Consider the following 15056-nt stretch of genomic DNA (forward strand, 5'->3'; position numbering starts at 1 on the left):
TTTCGCCGGGTATATTTCAAAAAACGTTATCTCCCAGGCGAAGTGAGCTGGAGAAATTCTAGTTACGCCACTGGATAGAGCATATCTTTCTTTATTTATAACGAATGTTTCATTAAAATGGCACTTTCTGCAGAACTGAGACGAATTTTTAAAACCCCGTTTACAAAACTGCCTAGTAATGGCCAATGTTCGACAGGTTCAAGTTATCTAATATTTTTCTCCTAAATGGGGCGAGTTAGAGAGATTCTTGATATTGGACTGGAGAGAACGTACATTTGTCACTATAAAAGGAATGAAGGATTTGAACTCCCACTAAGCTTTAATATAAAACAATTTTTTTAAATTGGGTTGCAAATCTGGTTTCTAATGGCCGTTGCTCAGTTTTATATTTTTTTGCTCAAAACTAAAAGGGTTGAAAATTCCTGTTACGTTTCTGATAAGAGTGCAATTTGTGCTGTACCTTTTTGCTGAAAAAATAACGATAGTTCGACGTAAAAATCCTAATTTTTACGGCAAAACTCTTTTTTTTTTAGTTATCAGAAAGTTTTGTAAATTGGTTACCACATTGTTTGACAAATTCAACTTAGCAATTTTTCTCTCCTAAACTAAGGGGGCTAAGGTGCCTATAACCCTACTTAAGAGCGCATACTTTTGTCTAAATATCAGTAAAAGCGCCTTTAGAGTCACAGTGTACTTTGAGTTAAGGGAAATTTAAAAAACCATCTTACAATGCATGCTTTTAACCACTTTTGACCACTGTTGGTTCAATTTATTTAATTTTATTCCAAACTTATGCGATTTTCCAAAGTGCCTGATGCGCCACTGGAAAAGTCATAGCTTTCGCTACAAATGGCCGGAAAACTCAAATTGCGTGAATTTGAATTGAGTTAGAGTGAATATGCCTTCTAATACTCATTGAGCGGTCAAATTCAAAAAAATATTTCTTAAACTTTACGAGGTACAAAAATTATATGCTGGAAAGAGAATACAATTTTGCAAAGGTTTATCTAAAATCACCCCATTTCTTAGGAAAAAGCGAATTTTTACAAGCAAGCATTCAAATTTACGTATTGATGCCCAGTGTTCAAGGGCCTCAATTTAATAATATTTTATCTGCTATGTCGAATAAACTAGAAACAAATGTGGGCGCTCCTGAAAAGAGCATGTTCTTTGTTCTAAAAATACTAATTATTTTTGGAGATTCACAGTTTCGTTTCAGTGGGGAAAATTTTTTGAGAATTGGCAAGCAAACCCGCCGACTAAAGGTATTTTTTGGTAGGCGAAATTTCGCCTGAAAGGCCTGTTATTTTCCTCAAAATAGCATACTCTTGTTTATATACCAAAAATTTTCCTTCGAAATTGCACCTTTTCTGGAATCAAGCCGAATTTCAAAACTACCGTGCAAAACTGCCTTCTAATAGCTAAGTCAAATGAGCCTGAAAGGTAGTTGGACACAGACGCAAAATCTCTCCAAAAAATCTAATTTTTGTGTAAATTCCTGTCTTTCTTGAATTGACACAAAGTTTTGAAAATTGACTTCCAAATTTGCCTTCTACTGGCCCCTATTTGGAAAATTCAACGTAACTATTTTTTGCTTCTAAACTTGAGGAACTCAGGGGATTCCTATTGTCGTTTTGAAGAGAGCATACTTTTTACTATGTGCTAGGAAGTGGGGCTTCAAAATCATCGTGTTCTTTGAGTTAAAATAATTTTTTTAAATGGGATTACAAACCTGGCTTTCAACCATTTTTGGAGTGCAAGGGGTAATGAAACGCATGTTATAGCCACTCCTACCCAAAAGTCAACCTCGTCCTCTGTCCAGTAAGGACTTGGTCCACCCTGTTCCCACAAACGAGGCGCTGACGACCGAGTAAACGGCGGGATAACCATAAAAACAACGCGGAGTAAATGCCGTTGTTAAGATTCCTACACATGAAAAGAATAGCTTCCAACCCGCACTGGCCAGCGTGGTAGCGGAAATGCCCCCCAAAGTAACAGATGAGTAACGAACAAAGAAAACGGCTCTCAGTCTCCGGCAGCCTGCAGACCTTTGTTTACGGCAGCGGATAAAAGGAAAGGCAGGCAGAGGGTGCGAAGAATCCCCGGAGTATCCTAGGCTGCCACCGAGGACGAATACGGCAAAAGAAAGGAAAAAATACAAGACAGTTCTTACTGAAGACACACAATGCAAGGAATTTGTCGTCAGATGAAAAGTTGGTAGAAATTGAGAAAGAACTGAAGAAAATCAAATGGGTTATTGTCGGACTGAGCGAGGTAAGAAGAACAGCTAGGAAAATGTGTTTCACTATGTTGGCGAGACGGAGACAAGAAGAAGCGGTGTCGGTTTTATCATCTATAAAAAGATCGTCAAGGATGTTGTTCAGATCACCAGCGTTAGCGTAAGAGTTATTTATCTGATAATGAAACTCAACAGAAGGTATACCTTGAAAATCATGGTCTATGCTCCTACCAGTACGCATAGTGAAGAGGGAATGGAGGAGTTTTACGACGACGTAATTAAAGCGTATAAAGAGACACCATCAAAATTCAACATTCTGATGGGAGATTTCAATGCGAAACTGGCACAACGATACGAAGGTCACGAAGCAGCCTTGGGACTGCATGGCTTCGGCGAGAGAAATGAAAGAGGCAGAATGCTCTTGGAATTTGTAGGCAACATGTAGGCAATGAACTCCTTTTTCAAGAAGTTCCCCTAAAGAAAATGGACATGGTTGAGCCCCGACGGTGCAACCAGAAACGAGATTGGCATCAGGGACATTTCTGTCCTCAACAGCTTTTCAGTGGGAAGTGACCACAGGCTAGTAACAACCAAGGTGTGCATAAACATAAAGAATGAGGGGCGCAAAATATTGTCCAAAACTACCAACACAAAATGGACCGAGATACGAGATAGGGACGCATACGTAGGAACAGATTAGGAGAGACCTGCTGGATGGAGACATAACAGGCGAACACGATATAAATAGAATGAACGGAAATTTAATCCATGCACCAAAGAACGCCCAAGAACAACACTGCAACAAGAGAAGGACACGCCCAGAAAAGCTCAGCATAGAAACTAAAAATCTAATAAAAAGACGCCGACAAATAAGAGCAGAACAGAACATAAATCCGAACAAATTAAGAGACCTCAACAAAATTATTTCCTCAGCAATCAGAAAAGGCCTACGACAAAACAACCCCAGGGAAATACAGGCAGTGATTGAAACAAATAAGAGTCTGAAGATACTAAGGAAAAAGCTCCCCAGCCCAGGCTCAAAGAATATAACAATGTTGAGCTAAGAATATAACAAAGAGCAGAGCCGCTACGAATAAAGAAGAAATACTACGGATTCTGGAAGAGTTCTATGGGGAGCTCTATAGACGCCCTGGACACCGCGTTATAACCATTCCATTTGTGCAAAACGATAGCTCCGAAGACATTCCAGATATAACAACATCTGAGATTAATAATTCTCTACGACAAATGACGGACAACAGAGCACTAGGAGTCGACGGAGTAATGATAGAGGCCATTATGGCAGGCGGAAGATGTGTCCTACAGGCTCTTAGCAGACTATTCACAGAATGCCTGCTTAGTTTTCTAATTTAAGTTAATTTAATAAGTTCTTTAATTTTTTAACCGCTATTTTTTAAGTTGACACACATTCTTGAATTGTAGCTGGTAAGCCTGACTTCTAAAGACAGGAATGTTCAATTTCAAGTTTTCTCCTAAACTAGACGAGCTAGCGTGGTGCCTGTTATCGCACCGAAAAGTTTATTTTCTTTAAATATCAGGATTTATTGTCACAAAAGCACTTGTCTTTGAAACAAGACATTTTTTACATTGTATTTAAAATTTGCCTGCTAGTCGTCTCTGATCAGCAGGTACAATTTCAAAATATTTTATCTTCAAAGTTAGATGAGCTGAAAAGAAGTTGATTCGCCACTGGAAGGAGGATGCTTTTCTCCAAAAAATCAAGTTTTTCTGCAAAAATTCCTGCCCTTTTTGAGTTGACACAAAGTATTGAAAATTGGCTTGCAAATTTGCCTTCTACTGGCCCCTATTTGGAAAATTCAAATAGCATTGCAAAACGAGATGCAAAGAATCTATTTATCCCTTTGAAAGGAGAACACTTTGCTCTTTTCTTTGCAAAGGTTTTACCAAAAATCGCGCTTTACATTGAGGAAAGGCGAATTTTTACCATACAAAGTGGCCTCCTATTGGCCAGTGTATAGCAGCCGCAATAAAAAATATTTTTTTTACGATGCCAAACAAATTTAGAATACCTGTGGACGCTCCTGGAATGAGCACGTTTTTGTCTAAAAATCAAATTTTCCGGGGGAGAATCGCAGTTAGTTTTGTTTCAGTAAAGACAACTTTTTGAAAATTGGCTTGCAAATCTGTCTTCGAATAACTACTGTTGAGCACTTTAGCAATTTATCACTAATTTATTTGCCAAAACCAAATAAGTTAGAAAAGGTGCGCCACTGGAGTGACATATTTTGCTTTAAAAAATACTCATTTTGATGGAAAAGGCGGGTTTCTTCTGAGTCCAAGTGCCTTGGAAATGGAGTCGTCAAAAGACCACTATTTTGCCCACTAGTTTGACTTCAGGAATTTGTTTCTCCTAACCTAGGCTACCTAGAGAGATTCCTGTTCACCCACTGGAAATCCCATACTTTTGTGTATATTGCAGGAGTTTTTCGTTAAAAGCCCACTTTTATTTGAACCACGACGAATTTTCAAAAACAGTATCTCAAATATCCTTACTGTTCAGCGTAAGATCAATTTCAAAATATTTTAATCTACAATGTCGAACTAGCTAGAGACATAGTTAGGACGCCACTGAAAATACCGAGTTTTCTTCTAAAAACACAAAGGTTTTTCTTGTGATCCCATTTGATTTATTTTTCACCGTTTCAACTGTGTTATTTGCATTTTTACTGTTTTTTCACTTTCTTTCCCTTCTTACTCGCTACTGGTCTTCCTTTTCTACGGCACAGCCTACCCAGAAGGGACTTGAGAGCAAAAACAGCTGCAAATAATCCGAAAAATGCAATACCGAGCACATCCAGCATAAAATATTTGTACCAAGGCAGCCTAACTCCAGCCACCCTTAAATGAGGCGCTCCTTTATGCCGAATAACGTACTCAATCCAGTAGACCGCCGTGTCCATGGGTTTTTGTGAGCGATCGTGGAAAATCTTCGATTTTTCCTGAACATTCTTCCGATACTTGGGATTATTCAACAATTCCAGGATCAGTTTCTCCAGCAGTTCTTCGCTGAAGTTTGGATCATTGTAGTGCAACTTTAACCCGTAGCCGTTGTAAACTGCTCGATCCGCATTGGATGATTGATCTCCAAACACTGGAAGTGCCAGAATTGGGACACCATGGTAGACAGTTTCCGTGGTACTCAGAAGTCCTCCATGCGTTATGAAGAGCTTTATATTGGGGTGAGCTGAAAAGGTGTAAATTAGACAAATTTGAAAACCCTACTGATTGCAAATCGCCCAGGAGTTCTGTTCTTACCCAAAATGTCCTGCTGTGGCAACCAGCTGCGAATCATCACATTTGCAGGTCTCCCCGGTAAATCCTCCTCAAACTTCCACAGAACCTTCATTTTCAATTTCCCCAGAACATTCAGCAGAATTTGCCTCCTCTCTGGTGGTATGTCCTTGCTTTTCAAGTTGGAGCCCATGCTGAAGTAGATGGCGCCATCAGTGGCGCTATCCAGGAATGTCTGGATATCATCCGGGAGCTTCTTCGGAGGATCGACAAAGAAGCCTCCAATTTCCACCATATTGGGAACAGTTGGCAGCGCTGGATAGAGACTGGTGTGCGAATTCAACAGCACCAAAGACACGTTGGTGTAGATGTCGTACAGGGGCGGCGAGTTAGGGAAGGCTTGATGCATGATCTTCTCATTGGCAGGCAAGGTGATGAATTGAGTAACCAGATATTCCAGCAAATAGGCAACCATGTTAGTGGCCCTGTTCCAGATGGATAAATCTCTGGAAAAGTCCCCGCTCAGCAGATGGGGCACGTATGAGACCGGCTGCGGATTGCCAACGGTTGGATTCACCCAAGGGTTCGGCCCCATACTGCTCAGAACGATCAACGGACAGCTGTAGATGTGGGCAAACACCTTCAAAGCGTCGTTCCAGAATTGTTCCACAATAACAGCGTCGAATTGCTGGTTCGAAGCCAGCAGTTGTCTGACTTTCGGATGGTGGAACGTATCATTAGTATCGCGAATAGTCAAGTAGGACATGTGATACATCACTTGCAAGATTCCTTGGTTTTGGAATTCGAATAAATTCATTTTGAAGACCATTTCTGAAAAAAGAATAGAATCGAAAAGTGGATGGTTACTAGGAAAGGTCTGAAAAAGTTGACCCAATCATTTGCTTTTTTTGGACATCCAATGGGAATGGAGGATCCAAAGAGAACCCACTTTCTTAGCCAAGTTAGTATTTCAAGGCTATAAAAATTTAAACTTTTGCCCCTGAAAACTAAATTATCTGAGAAAGAGATAGGTGGTCAGCCTTCTTTAAGAAATACTGTCTGCAGCATCTTCACAAGCAGGAAATGTTTGCCTTTTGGAGATTTTCTGAATCTAGAGAAAATGGGCTGCAAGAGGCCCAATTTTGTTTGAGCTATTTTGATCATTTTAGGGCATATTTTGCTAATTATTTTTTGTTTCTTAAGAAATGAGTTTTTAATTTATTTTAAAAACTTTAACTTAAGCTTCAAATTTGTTCATTTTAAGTTTGTTTTAGCTTTGATGGTTTCTCCAATGTACTCAGTTGAACCAACTTCTACAATTCCATATTAAAATCGTCCTCTGGTTTCGGCCCAAAAATGCCTCAAGAAATCAATATCCTCTTCTTCTGCAGTTCTGAGGCTGGCTTTGCACCGTTTCAGGCTTCTTAACTTTCAAAAACACTTTATACTTCTGAAACGGGTTAACATAAGGAAATTACCACAAAATCCTAATCTCAAAGAGCTACAAGCAAAAATTCCAACATTTTGTAGCCCTTACGGTTTAAAAGTCCTTGGATCCCAGAAACGGACAGAAATATCTTGGTACTAGTTACGAACTTGTCAATAGGGACATGAGGTTTTACTAGAAATTCCTAACCTCCAAAAAATAGAAGCTGAATAACTTGAACGCCTCACAAACGATCGGAAACAATCAATAAAGCATAAAAACTATTTAGAAACGCGCATCTAGAAAAACCTTTGCCCTATTAGGGATCAAACAGCAGCTCTAACCTCCAAACAGATTAAAGAAAAATTTGCTGATTTTTAGACGATTTTCATTTCCATTTGGTAAACGGTTAATTGTATCTTAATAACCGTTAAGACTGTATGTAGTATATCTGTCACTAAATAGAATGTTTCGGGAATTATAACCTTTAATAAAATAGAACAAATATATAGGATTTTTTCGCAACTTCCTAACCTCTAAAGAAAAATAGAACAATGAAAAACATCTTATAGCTCGAAATCGGTGGAAAACGTATACGAATACAAAAGACTATTTTGATAATGCGTTTCTAGAGGTCTGATCTTTTGGCCACAAGACTCAAAATACCTCTTGCAATCTCAAAAAAACATACAAAATTTAACTCTTCTACTGTTCCATTTTCTAATGTTTCGGCATTAGGCTGTGCTTTTAAAACAAAGTCATGCTCTCAGTTTCAGTAAAACGAAGTCAAATAAACCACACATTCACATGATTGCTTTGCACAAAAAATTTTCCCTAAAAAAAAGAATTTGTAAGTTTTCGAAATTATCCCCAAAGCTCTGAAAATTCGAAAAATTTAGATTATTTACAATGCGGTAAATTTTGTTAGGCAACGATGTGAAGCATCCAATATCGGCCCGAACTGGGGATTTTAGGAGTGAATTTATAACGTAAGTGAATAACTTATATAAAACTTAATAACTTCCTGATTTGCCGATCTAATTGTATTTTTTTTCAGTACAAAAACATATTTTTGTGTTCAATAAGACACTTTACATTGAACCGAATTTGTTGCAACTTGTACACCAGAAAAAGCCTTAAAAACCGACAAATTTCAAGGAAAATGGTGAAGGATCACCGACACGTTGTATAGCAAGTATCGGCGCATTCATAATACTGCAAAGGATGATTTTCCTTTTATTTAATTTTCATTTTGTTTTCGAAGTTTGATTGGGGCTCATTTCATTAGATTACGCATTTTAAACAGATAAATTCATACTCATATGCAGTAATGGATAAACTGATAACAATAATCCAGCAAACCGAAGTACAAATTTCTCAGTATTTTCAATAGAAAGGTGGTTTTAAAAAATGTATTCAAAGCCAAATAATCGAAAAAAATTGCGGAAATCAATAACGCAAATGAGATAGTTTGCGTCTAATAGAGCCAACCTTGCTCTATTCGGAAGTGCAAAAAAGCGTAAACTTTGAACCATGATCATCAAGAATTAGGCACGTTTTTGCTTGAAATTGCGTTTTTTTCAATATCAGACCCAAAATCGAGTTGTATAATTGCAAAAATTAGCAACCGCTACCTCGAGTCAATTTTGATTGAGCAATTCTTGAAAAATTACTTGAGAAAAGTGATGGGTGCAAAGTGCAAGGATCAAATATTCGGCAAAAATTGTGGAAATTAACAAAGCAAATGAGAATTGATGCACTAAATCGAGCCAGAATTGCTCTATGTAACAGTGCAAGCAGCAAACACTACGTCCTCCCAGTTTTGGGGAAACAAAATAAAAATCTTGTAGAAGTGCGAAAAGCGCCGTTGTTGCTTGGCGCATCTTTGAAGCATCAATTTAAAATAAGCATCAAAACTTCAACACGTGTTTGGTTCAAATAGCAGTTTTTTTGGTTTCATGCTTAACATTGCGGCATATGTTTGTGAAAACAGCGACTCGTTAGCTCCATTGAGTGCCGAGGAACGATTTCTTAAAAAATTACTTCTACTTTTACTTTAATTAAGTGGTGGACACAAACAAGCTTTAAATTAAAAAAATTCTCAGAAATTGGAAAAATTAGCTTCAGCAATGCTAATTGCTGCAGTTCATATAGCAAATATTGTACGCTGCACTACAGCAAAGCAAAACTCTCTATCGTCTTGGATCTCTCTGGAGGACTCTGATGGAGCAAACATTGCGCGTTCCACTGCTACAAATCAAAACTTTTTGAGAGCTCTCCATATTTTGCAAGAATTTTATGAAAAATTAATTTCATAAAGTGGCAGACGCAAATGAAACTTTTTCAGTCTCGAATTCCAAAACAGATTTTTAAAACTGCGCAAATAGATTTTTAAAATGCCAATTGGTGCTTTTTATGGAGTAAATCTTGCATTTTTCACTGCTGAAAAACAAAACCTTTTTGGCAACTCTCTATATTTTGTATGCTATTTTTGAAAAATAACTCTCCAATTGCAAAAATTATTAAAAGCTGTAGAAGTTGATTATTAAATTGCCAATTTCTGTACCTGATGGAACACATGTTGCACTTTCTACTGCTGCAAAGCAAGACGTTTTAGCAACTTTGGCTTTTTTGCAAGGAATTTTTCAAAAATTACTTCCATAAAACAGCACACGCAGATAGCAGTGCAGTATCTCCAATTCCAAAATTATTGAAATTTGCGGAAATTGATTATTAAAATAATAATTTTTGCACCCTATGGAGGAAATGTTGCACTTTCTACTGCTGCAAAGCAAAACGTTTTAGCAGCTTTGCCTTTTTTGCAAGGAATTTTTGAATAATGAATTCTATAAAACAGGCACAAATAGCATTGCCGTGACTCCAATTCCAAAAAATCTTGAAAACTGCGGAAATTGATAATGATAATAATAATTTCTGCAGCTGATTGAGCAAATGTTGCAATTTCCACTACTGCGAAACAAAACCTTTTAGCGACTTCGGCTTTTTTACAAGGAATTTTTCAAAAGTTACTTTCTAAAAATAGCAGGCGCAAATATTACTTTTTGAGTCCCCAATTCTAAAAATTATTACAAATTGCGATAATTCATTGCAAAAATGCTACTTTTTGAGACTGATGGAGCAAACGTTGCCCGTACCACTGCTGCAAATCAAAACTTTTTGAGAGCTCTTCATATTTTGCAAGAATTTTTCCAAAAATTTGTTTTATAAAGTGGCAGACGCAAATGGCACTTTTTGAGCCTCAAATTCCAAAACTGATTTAAAACTGCGCAAATTCATTAGTGAAATGCCAACTGCTGCGCTTTATGGAGCAAATCTTGTACTTTCTACTGCTGAAAATTTTGGCAACTCTAGGTATTTTGTAAAGCACTTTTGAAAAATAATTTTGATTGAGTGGCAAGTGCAAGAAGCACATTTGAGTTTGCAATTGCTAAAATTATTGGAAGCTGCAGAGGTTGATTATTAAATGGCCAATTTATTCATCTGACGGAGCAATTGTTGCACTTTCTACTGCTGGAAAGCAAAATGTTTTAGCAACTTTGCCTTTTTTGTGCGGAATTTATGAAAAATTACTTCCATAAAATGACAGACGCTAGTAGCACTGTTGTGTTTCCAATTCCAAACATTATTGAAAATTGCGAAAATAGGTTATGAAAATAATAACTGCTGCACCTGATTGAGCAAATGTTGCAGTTTCCACGGCTGTGAAACTAAACCTTTTAGCGACTTTGGCTATTTTGAAAGGAATTTTTCAAAAACGACTTTCTTAAAATGGCAGGCACAAATATTACTTTTTGAGACTCCAATTCCAAATATTCTTGAAAACTGCGGAAATTGATAATTGAAATGTCTGCACACTATTACAGAACATATGGTATCCACTGCTGCAATGCAACACTTTTTAGCAAATCTGGATTTCTTGCAAGGAATTTTCGAAAAATTACTTTCATAAAGTGGCAGGCGCAAATTGCACTTTTTGAGTCGGACTTTCCAAAAATTATTTAAACCTGGGATAACTGATAACATTTTCAAGATCAGCGGTTAGTGTAACTTCCGGTAATACTGGAAGAATGCAAAGTAAGCAAGTTGATAATTTTTGGGGGAATTTTACCTAGCATCAAGAGTTAAAATTCGAAGGAAAATCGAGTAAAAGCCTTATGAGAATGAGGCGAGCAAAGAAGTACTCATAAATTATGGCTTGGATCGAATGTGAATCTGCCATTCAAGCAGCATTTACACAAAATGCAAGCTCAAACGGCTGAAAATTCTATAAAAATCGAATAAAACGATTTAGTCCATTAATTCAGTAGATAGAAAAAAGTCTAAGCCGTCGCAATTTGTTTATATTTGACTGTTTTGTTTACGCCGATCATTCAAACATTTTTGAATCTTTTGCCGTGCGAACAGGGACTTTCTACAAAATAGTAAACAATAGACGAACTGAAATCGCACTGCAATGAATCATCATCCAAAGGGCCATGAAGCAAATCATATCATCACCCTGCTTCGGTAGCTCGGTTCCTTTGAAAAACCTGCCTGAATATTCAGTTTATTCAGATATTGGACGAAATCGGTCGCCAGTCTTTGTGTGATCGCGATCTTAGATGGAAAATGTTGGATCATTGTGGCCCTTTAGGCAAATGGGATATTTTATTCTGCCTGTAGGATTAACTTTTTTAATTCGGAATGTATTTTCATTGTGTGTTCAAGTGTGGTGTGAACTGAAAATGCGGATTAATAGGAGAAAGTTGAGTTAGAGGAGAGAGGAAGGGAGGAGAAAATGAGGGCAGGAAATGGAGGATGGGGCGCCAGCTTGAAGAAAACTGGTAAGAATTATTTATAATCAATGAGTTTCTGGGCTTGGGTGCTTTTAGTTTTTCGAAATGCAACTGAACTTTGATGCCTATGAGACCTTGCGCATTTTTGATTAGCTGCTTTTACTTAACGCATTTTCTTCTTTCTTTCTAGGTGGCACGATGCAGCTTTCGGTAAGTTTGGCATTACTTTGCCCCTGGTTGCTGTGTAGTTTAGTAGTGATTTTTTAGTCCTCTATTGTTGAATTGTATTTCATAATATTGTGGCATTTAATATTTATGCGACGAGGAACGACGAGGGAGTTTCTGGATTCTGGATCGGGTTTTTCAAATTTTTTATTTTGTTTTGTAAAACTGGTTTAGAGTCACACATTTCACGTTAACTCGACGTTTTCCATGGTAGGCTGTTTTCAAATTTCAAGTTTTACAATCTAAGTATAAAATCAGTCGCCTTCTACTGAAGTACACTTTGTATCGTCGTGTAAGGTATTTTGCCATTAATGATTGGTGTTTTTCTGCTGAGAATCATTCGCTAAATTGAACGGTTTTAGAATTCTCAATAGGGATTGCACCAACCTTAACTTTTTTCGCTCAGTTTTTCGACATTAAATGATGAGGTTTTCCCGTTTTCCACAGAAGGCTGTTTTAATACGAAAAGTCCAGTGTTCTGCTGCAAACCCAACTATAATTATCTTCTTAGCAAATAATCAATTGTTAGTGTTTTTCTACTGTAAATTTCAGTTTTGACTGTTTTAAAGGCTAGTAATACTCCAGAATCCAGACTAAAGTGCCTAAAGGTATGTGAATATTTTTTATAAATTTGTGATGGTCTAGCGAACATAAGAAGATGCAAGCGGTTCTGGCCTACAAATCAAGTTTATAAGAAATTTAGAATGTCACTGTTTTTCTAAATTTTTTTCGGGATTTTAGCGGCCGGGATCCGCACAGCGCTTCATTTTGTAGAATTAGATGACAACCAGGGTTGTTTTTGATTGGTCTTCGGAAATTTAACAAATAATAAAAAAGTACATACAAAACTGCTAAACTAACTTAAATAAATAAACAAACCAAGACAATGATAAGTCTCAATCTGAAATATCTGTACGGCCGTAGAGTGTATTTTGCTATCTATAAACCAAAACGAGATAACGTTTTTAAATGCTCCTAAAATCTTTAATTCAGTTATGGTTATAATCATTTAAACAAACAGTCGACTGCAATATCACTCCATGAATTGATGATTTCAAGTGTTTTGCTAATAGAAACTTTAATCAACGTTTTCGGTTGCAACTTGTGTATTTATAAACTATAATAATATAAATCTGCAACCTTGAAACTTGCGGTAAATTTTGCAAATACGATGAATGAATAGAAACAAAAGGGGATTAGAGAAAACGTGGCTCAATGTTTTCTCCATTATTTGGCATAGAAATTGAACAATCACCATTCCTTACCCGGAAGATAAAATCCAAAGAATCAAGCAGCAAATTCGGAAGCATTTGGTGTTTAGCCCCGTTAGTGTGTGAGGTTCTTCTACTGCTTTTGCGTCAGATTTATGTTTTTTTATCAATGTTTTATTTGAATTATTTACCGTGCTTCTTGCCCATTTTTATTTTTCTCGTCCTCTTGCGCGCAACATTGACTCAACTAGCTCATCATTTTTCACAAAATCCCATTCGAAGAACCAAGAAAAACTATTTTATGTGTGTGCTTTCACTTACCAAAGTGCCTCTCAGCAAATCCGTCCAGCACAATATCGGTATATTTTCCGTTCTTCGGTACATCTTTCATGGGGTAACAACTGATCATTGTAACATCGTGGCCAGCAGCCACCAAACCCCTCATCAGCTTGGAAGTGAGGATGTTGTGGCTGGTGCCGGCCATTGGAAAGATCCCGAGAATGCGGGCACTTTCAGCATCGGTCAGCAGCACTAAACAACAACAAATTAACAATAAAACTTTCATAATTCACCCGAAATATGCCGGTAGAGGAGTCCACGCTCTTTTAGGTTTTATTTAAATGATGCCATGGCGGTTTGAGTAGCGCCGTCTCGCAGATAGTGGGAATTAAGTGTTTGCCTGTTACTTACTTTTAGTTGGTGGCCATGTGATGAGATTGTATTCAATGGAGTATTTTGCCTCCAACGCATTCAGAGGAGTTTCCTCTGATTTTCTGTTGAATAAAGTTTGGGAAGGTGGTGGTTAAAATTTAAAAAACTCATTTTTCTGGGCAAGTCCTGCTGCAGTTCCAGCACCCTTATAAAATATACGTATCTGAAACTCGCTGGCGAAAGCTCAAGACCTCGGCTTTATTCAAGTTTTGAAAGTTTCAAAATCGGACCATAATTAGGCTTGGACCGAGGTGAAGAGTGTGGAGGGTTTTAAAAACCAACTTTTTCGACTAAATCCGGCTGTAGTTCCCGCATTTTTCAAACTTTCGGTATCTGTAAAATGCCTAAAAGCTGGAAGCTCACTTCAACTTGGCTTTACTCAGATTGATACAATTTTTAAATCGGCACTTAATTATGCTTATACCGAGGTGAATAGTGTGGAAAGTTTGAAAAAACTAATGTTTGCGACTAAATCCTGCTGCAGTTTCTGCGTCCGTACAGGCTTTCGGTACATAAAAACATGCTTTCGAAAGCTCTTAAGTTCCGGTTTATTTTTTTTTATTTAAAATTCGATCCTTAATTGGGCATGGACCGAGATGAAAAGTGGGGAGAGTTTCGAAAAATAAACTTTTTGCCTAAATCAGTATAGTTGTCCTATCTGAAAATTGTGTTCAAGTGTTAAGTGTTGAAATTTTCGAAATCGACCATTAATTGGGCTCGGACCAACGTGAAAACTGTGGAGGGTTTCATAAAACAAACTTTTTCGATTAACTCCGGCTTTAGTTCCCGCGTTTTTACGAGCTTTGCGTATCTCAAAATTGCGTTTAAAAACTCAAAATTTCCGCTTTAATTGGGTTTTTTTAAAATTAGCCCTTAATTTGGCCTGCACCGGGGTGATAACTACGGATGATTTCAGAAAACGATATTTTTTTCATTAAATCCGCCTGCAGATCCAGCGTCTTTACGAACTTTCTTCTGAACAATGCGTTTGAGAGCCTTAAATCCCCGATTTTTTCAAGTTCTTAAAATCGGCACTTATTTTGCCGTGAACCGAGGTGAAGACTGTGGCATGTTTCAAAAAACGATATTTTGTCATTAAATTCGGCTGCAGTTTCCGCGTTTTTACGATATTCCGGTATCTAAAAAATGTTTTTTAACGCTTTATTTAAATATCC

The 15056-nt window shown here is 37.4% G+C and overlaps 1 protein-coding gene across 1 annotated transcript; it reads right to left on the reverse strand.

Annotated features, from left to right (window-relative positions):
- Window positions 1–4863: 4863 nt before the first annotated feature.
- Window positions 4864–13848, reverse strand: LOC109533030 (UDP-glycosyltransferase UGT5). The gene is made up of 3 exons (XM_019898218.2): window positions 13492–13848; window positions 5537–6343; window positions 4864–5465 (listed from the first exon to the last, which is right to left on the reverse strand). The coding sequence occupies exons 1-3, from the start codon at window positions 13733–13735 to the stop codon at window positions 4945–4947; spliced, it is 1572 nt and encodes a 523-aa protein (XP_019753777.2). The 5' UTR covers window positions 13736–13848; the 3' UTR covers window positions 4864–4944.
- Between the last annotated feature and the right edge of the window lie 1208 nt (window positions 13849–15056).

Source organism: Dendroctonus ponderosae, unplaced genomic scaffold (genome assembly GCF_020466585.1).
Source record: "Dendroctonus ponderosae isolate FM_Combo_2020 unplaced genomic scaffold, Dpon_F_20191213v2 Dpon_F_20191213_1, whole genome shotgun sequence".
Taxonomy (NCBI): domain Eukaryota; kingdom Metazoa; phylum Arthropoda; class Insecta; order Coleoptera; family Curculionidae; genus Dendroctonus; species Dendroctonus ponderosae.

Excerpts from the sequence above, each read along its gene's own strand:
- LOC109533030 (XM_019898218.2), bottom strand. The coding sequence starts at position 13,735 with ATGAAAGTTTTATTGTTAATTTGTTGTTGTTTAGTGCTGCTGACCGAT. Across the intron at positions 6,344-13,491 it reads ATTTGCTGAGAGGCACTTTG|AAATGGTCTTCAAAATGAAT; the intron begins GTAAGTGAAAGC and ends TTCTTTTTTCAG. Across the intron at positions 5,466-5,536 it reads GCCACAGCAGGACATTTTGG|CTCACCCCAATATAAAGCTC; the intron begins GTAAGAACAGAA and ends ACACCTTTTCAG.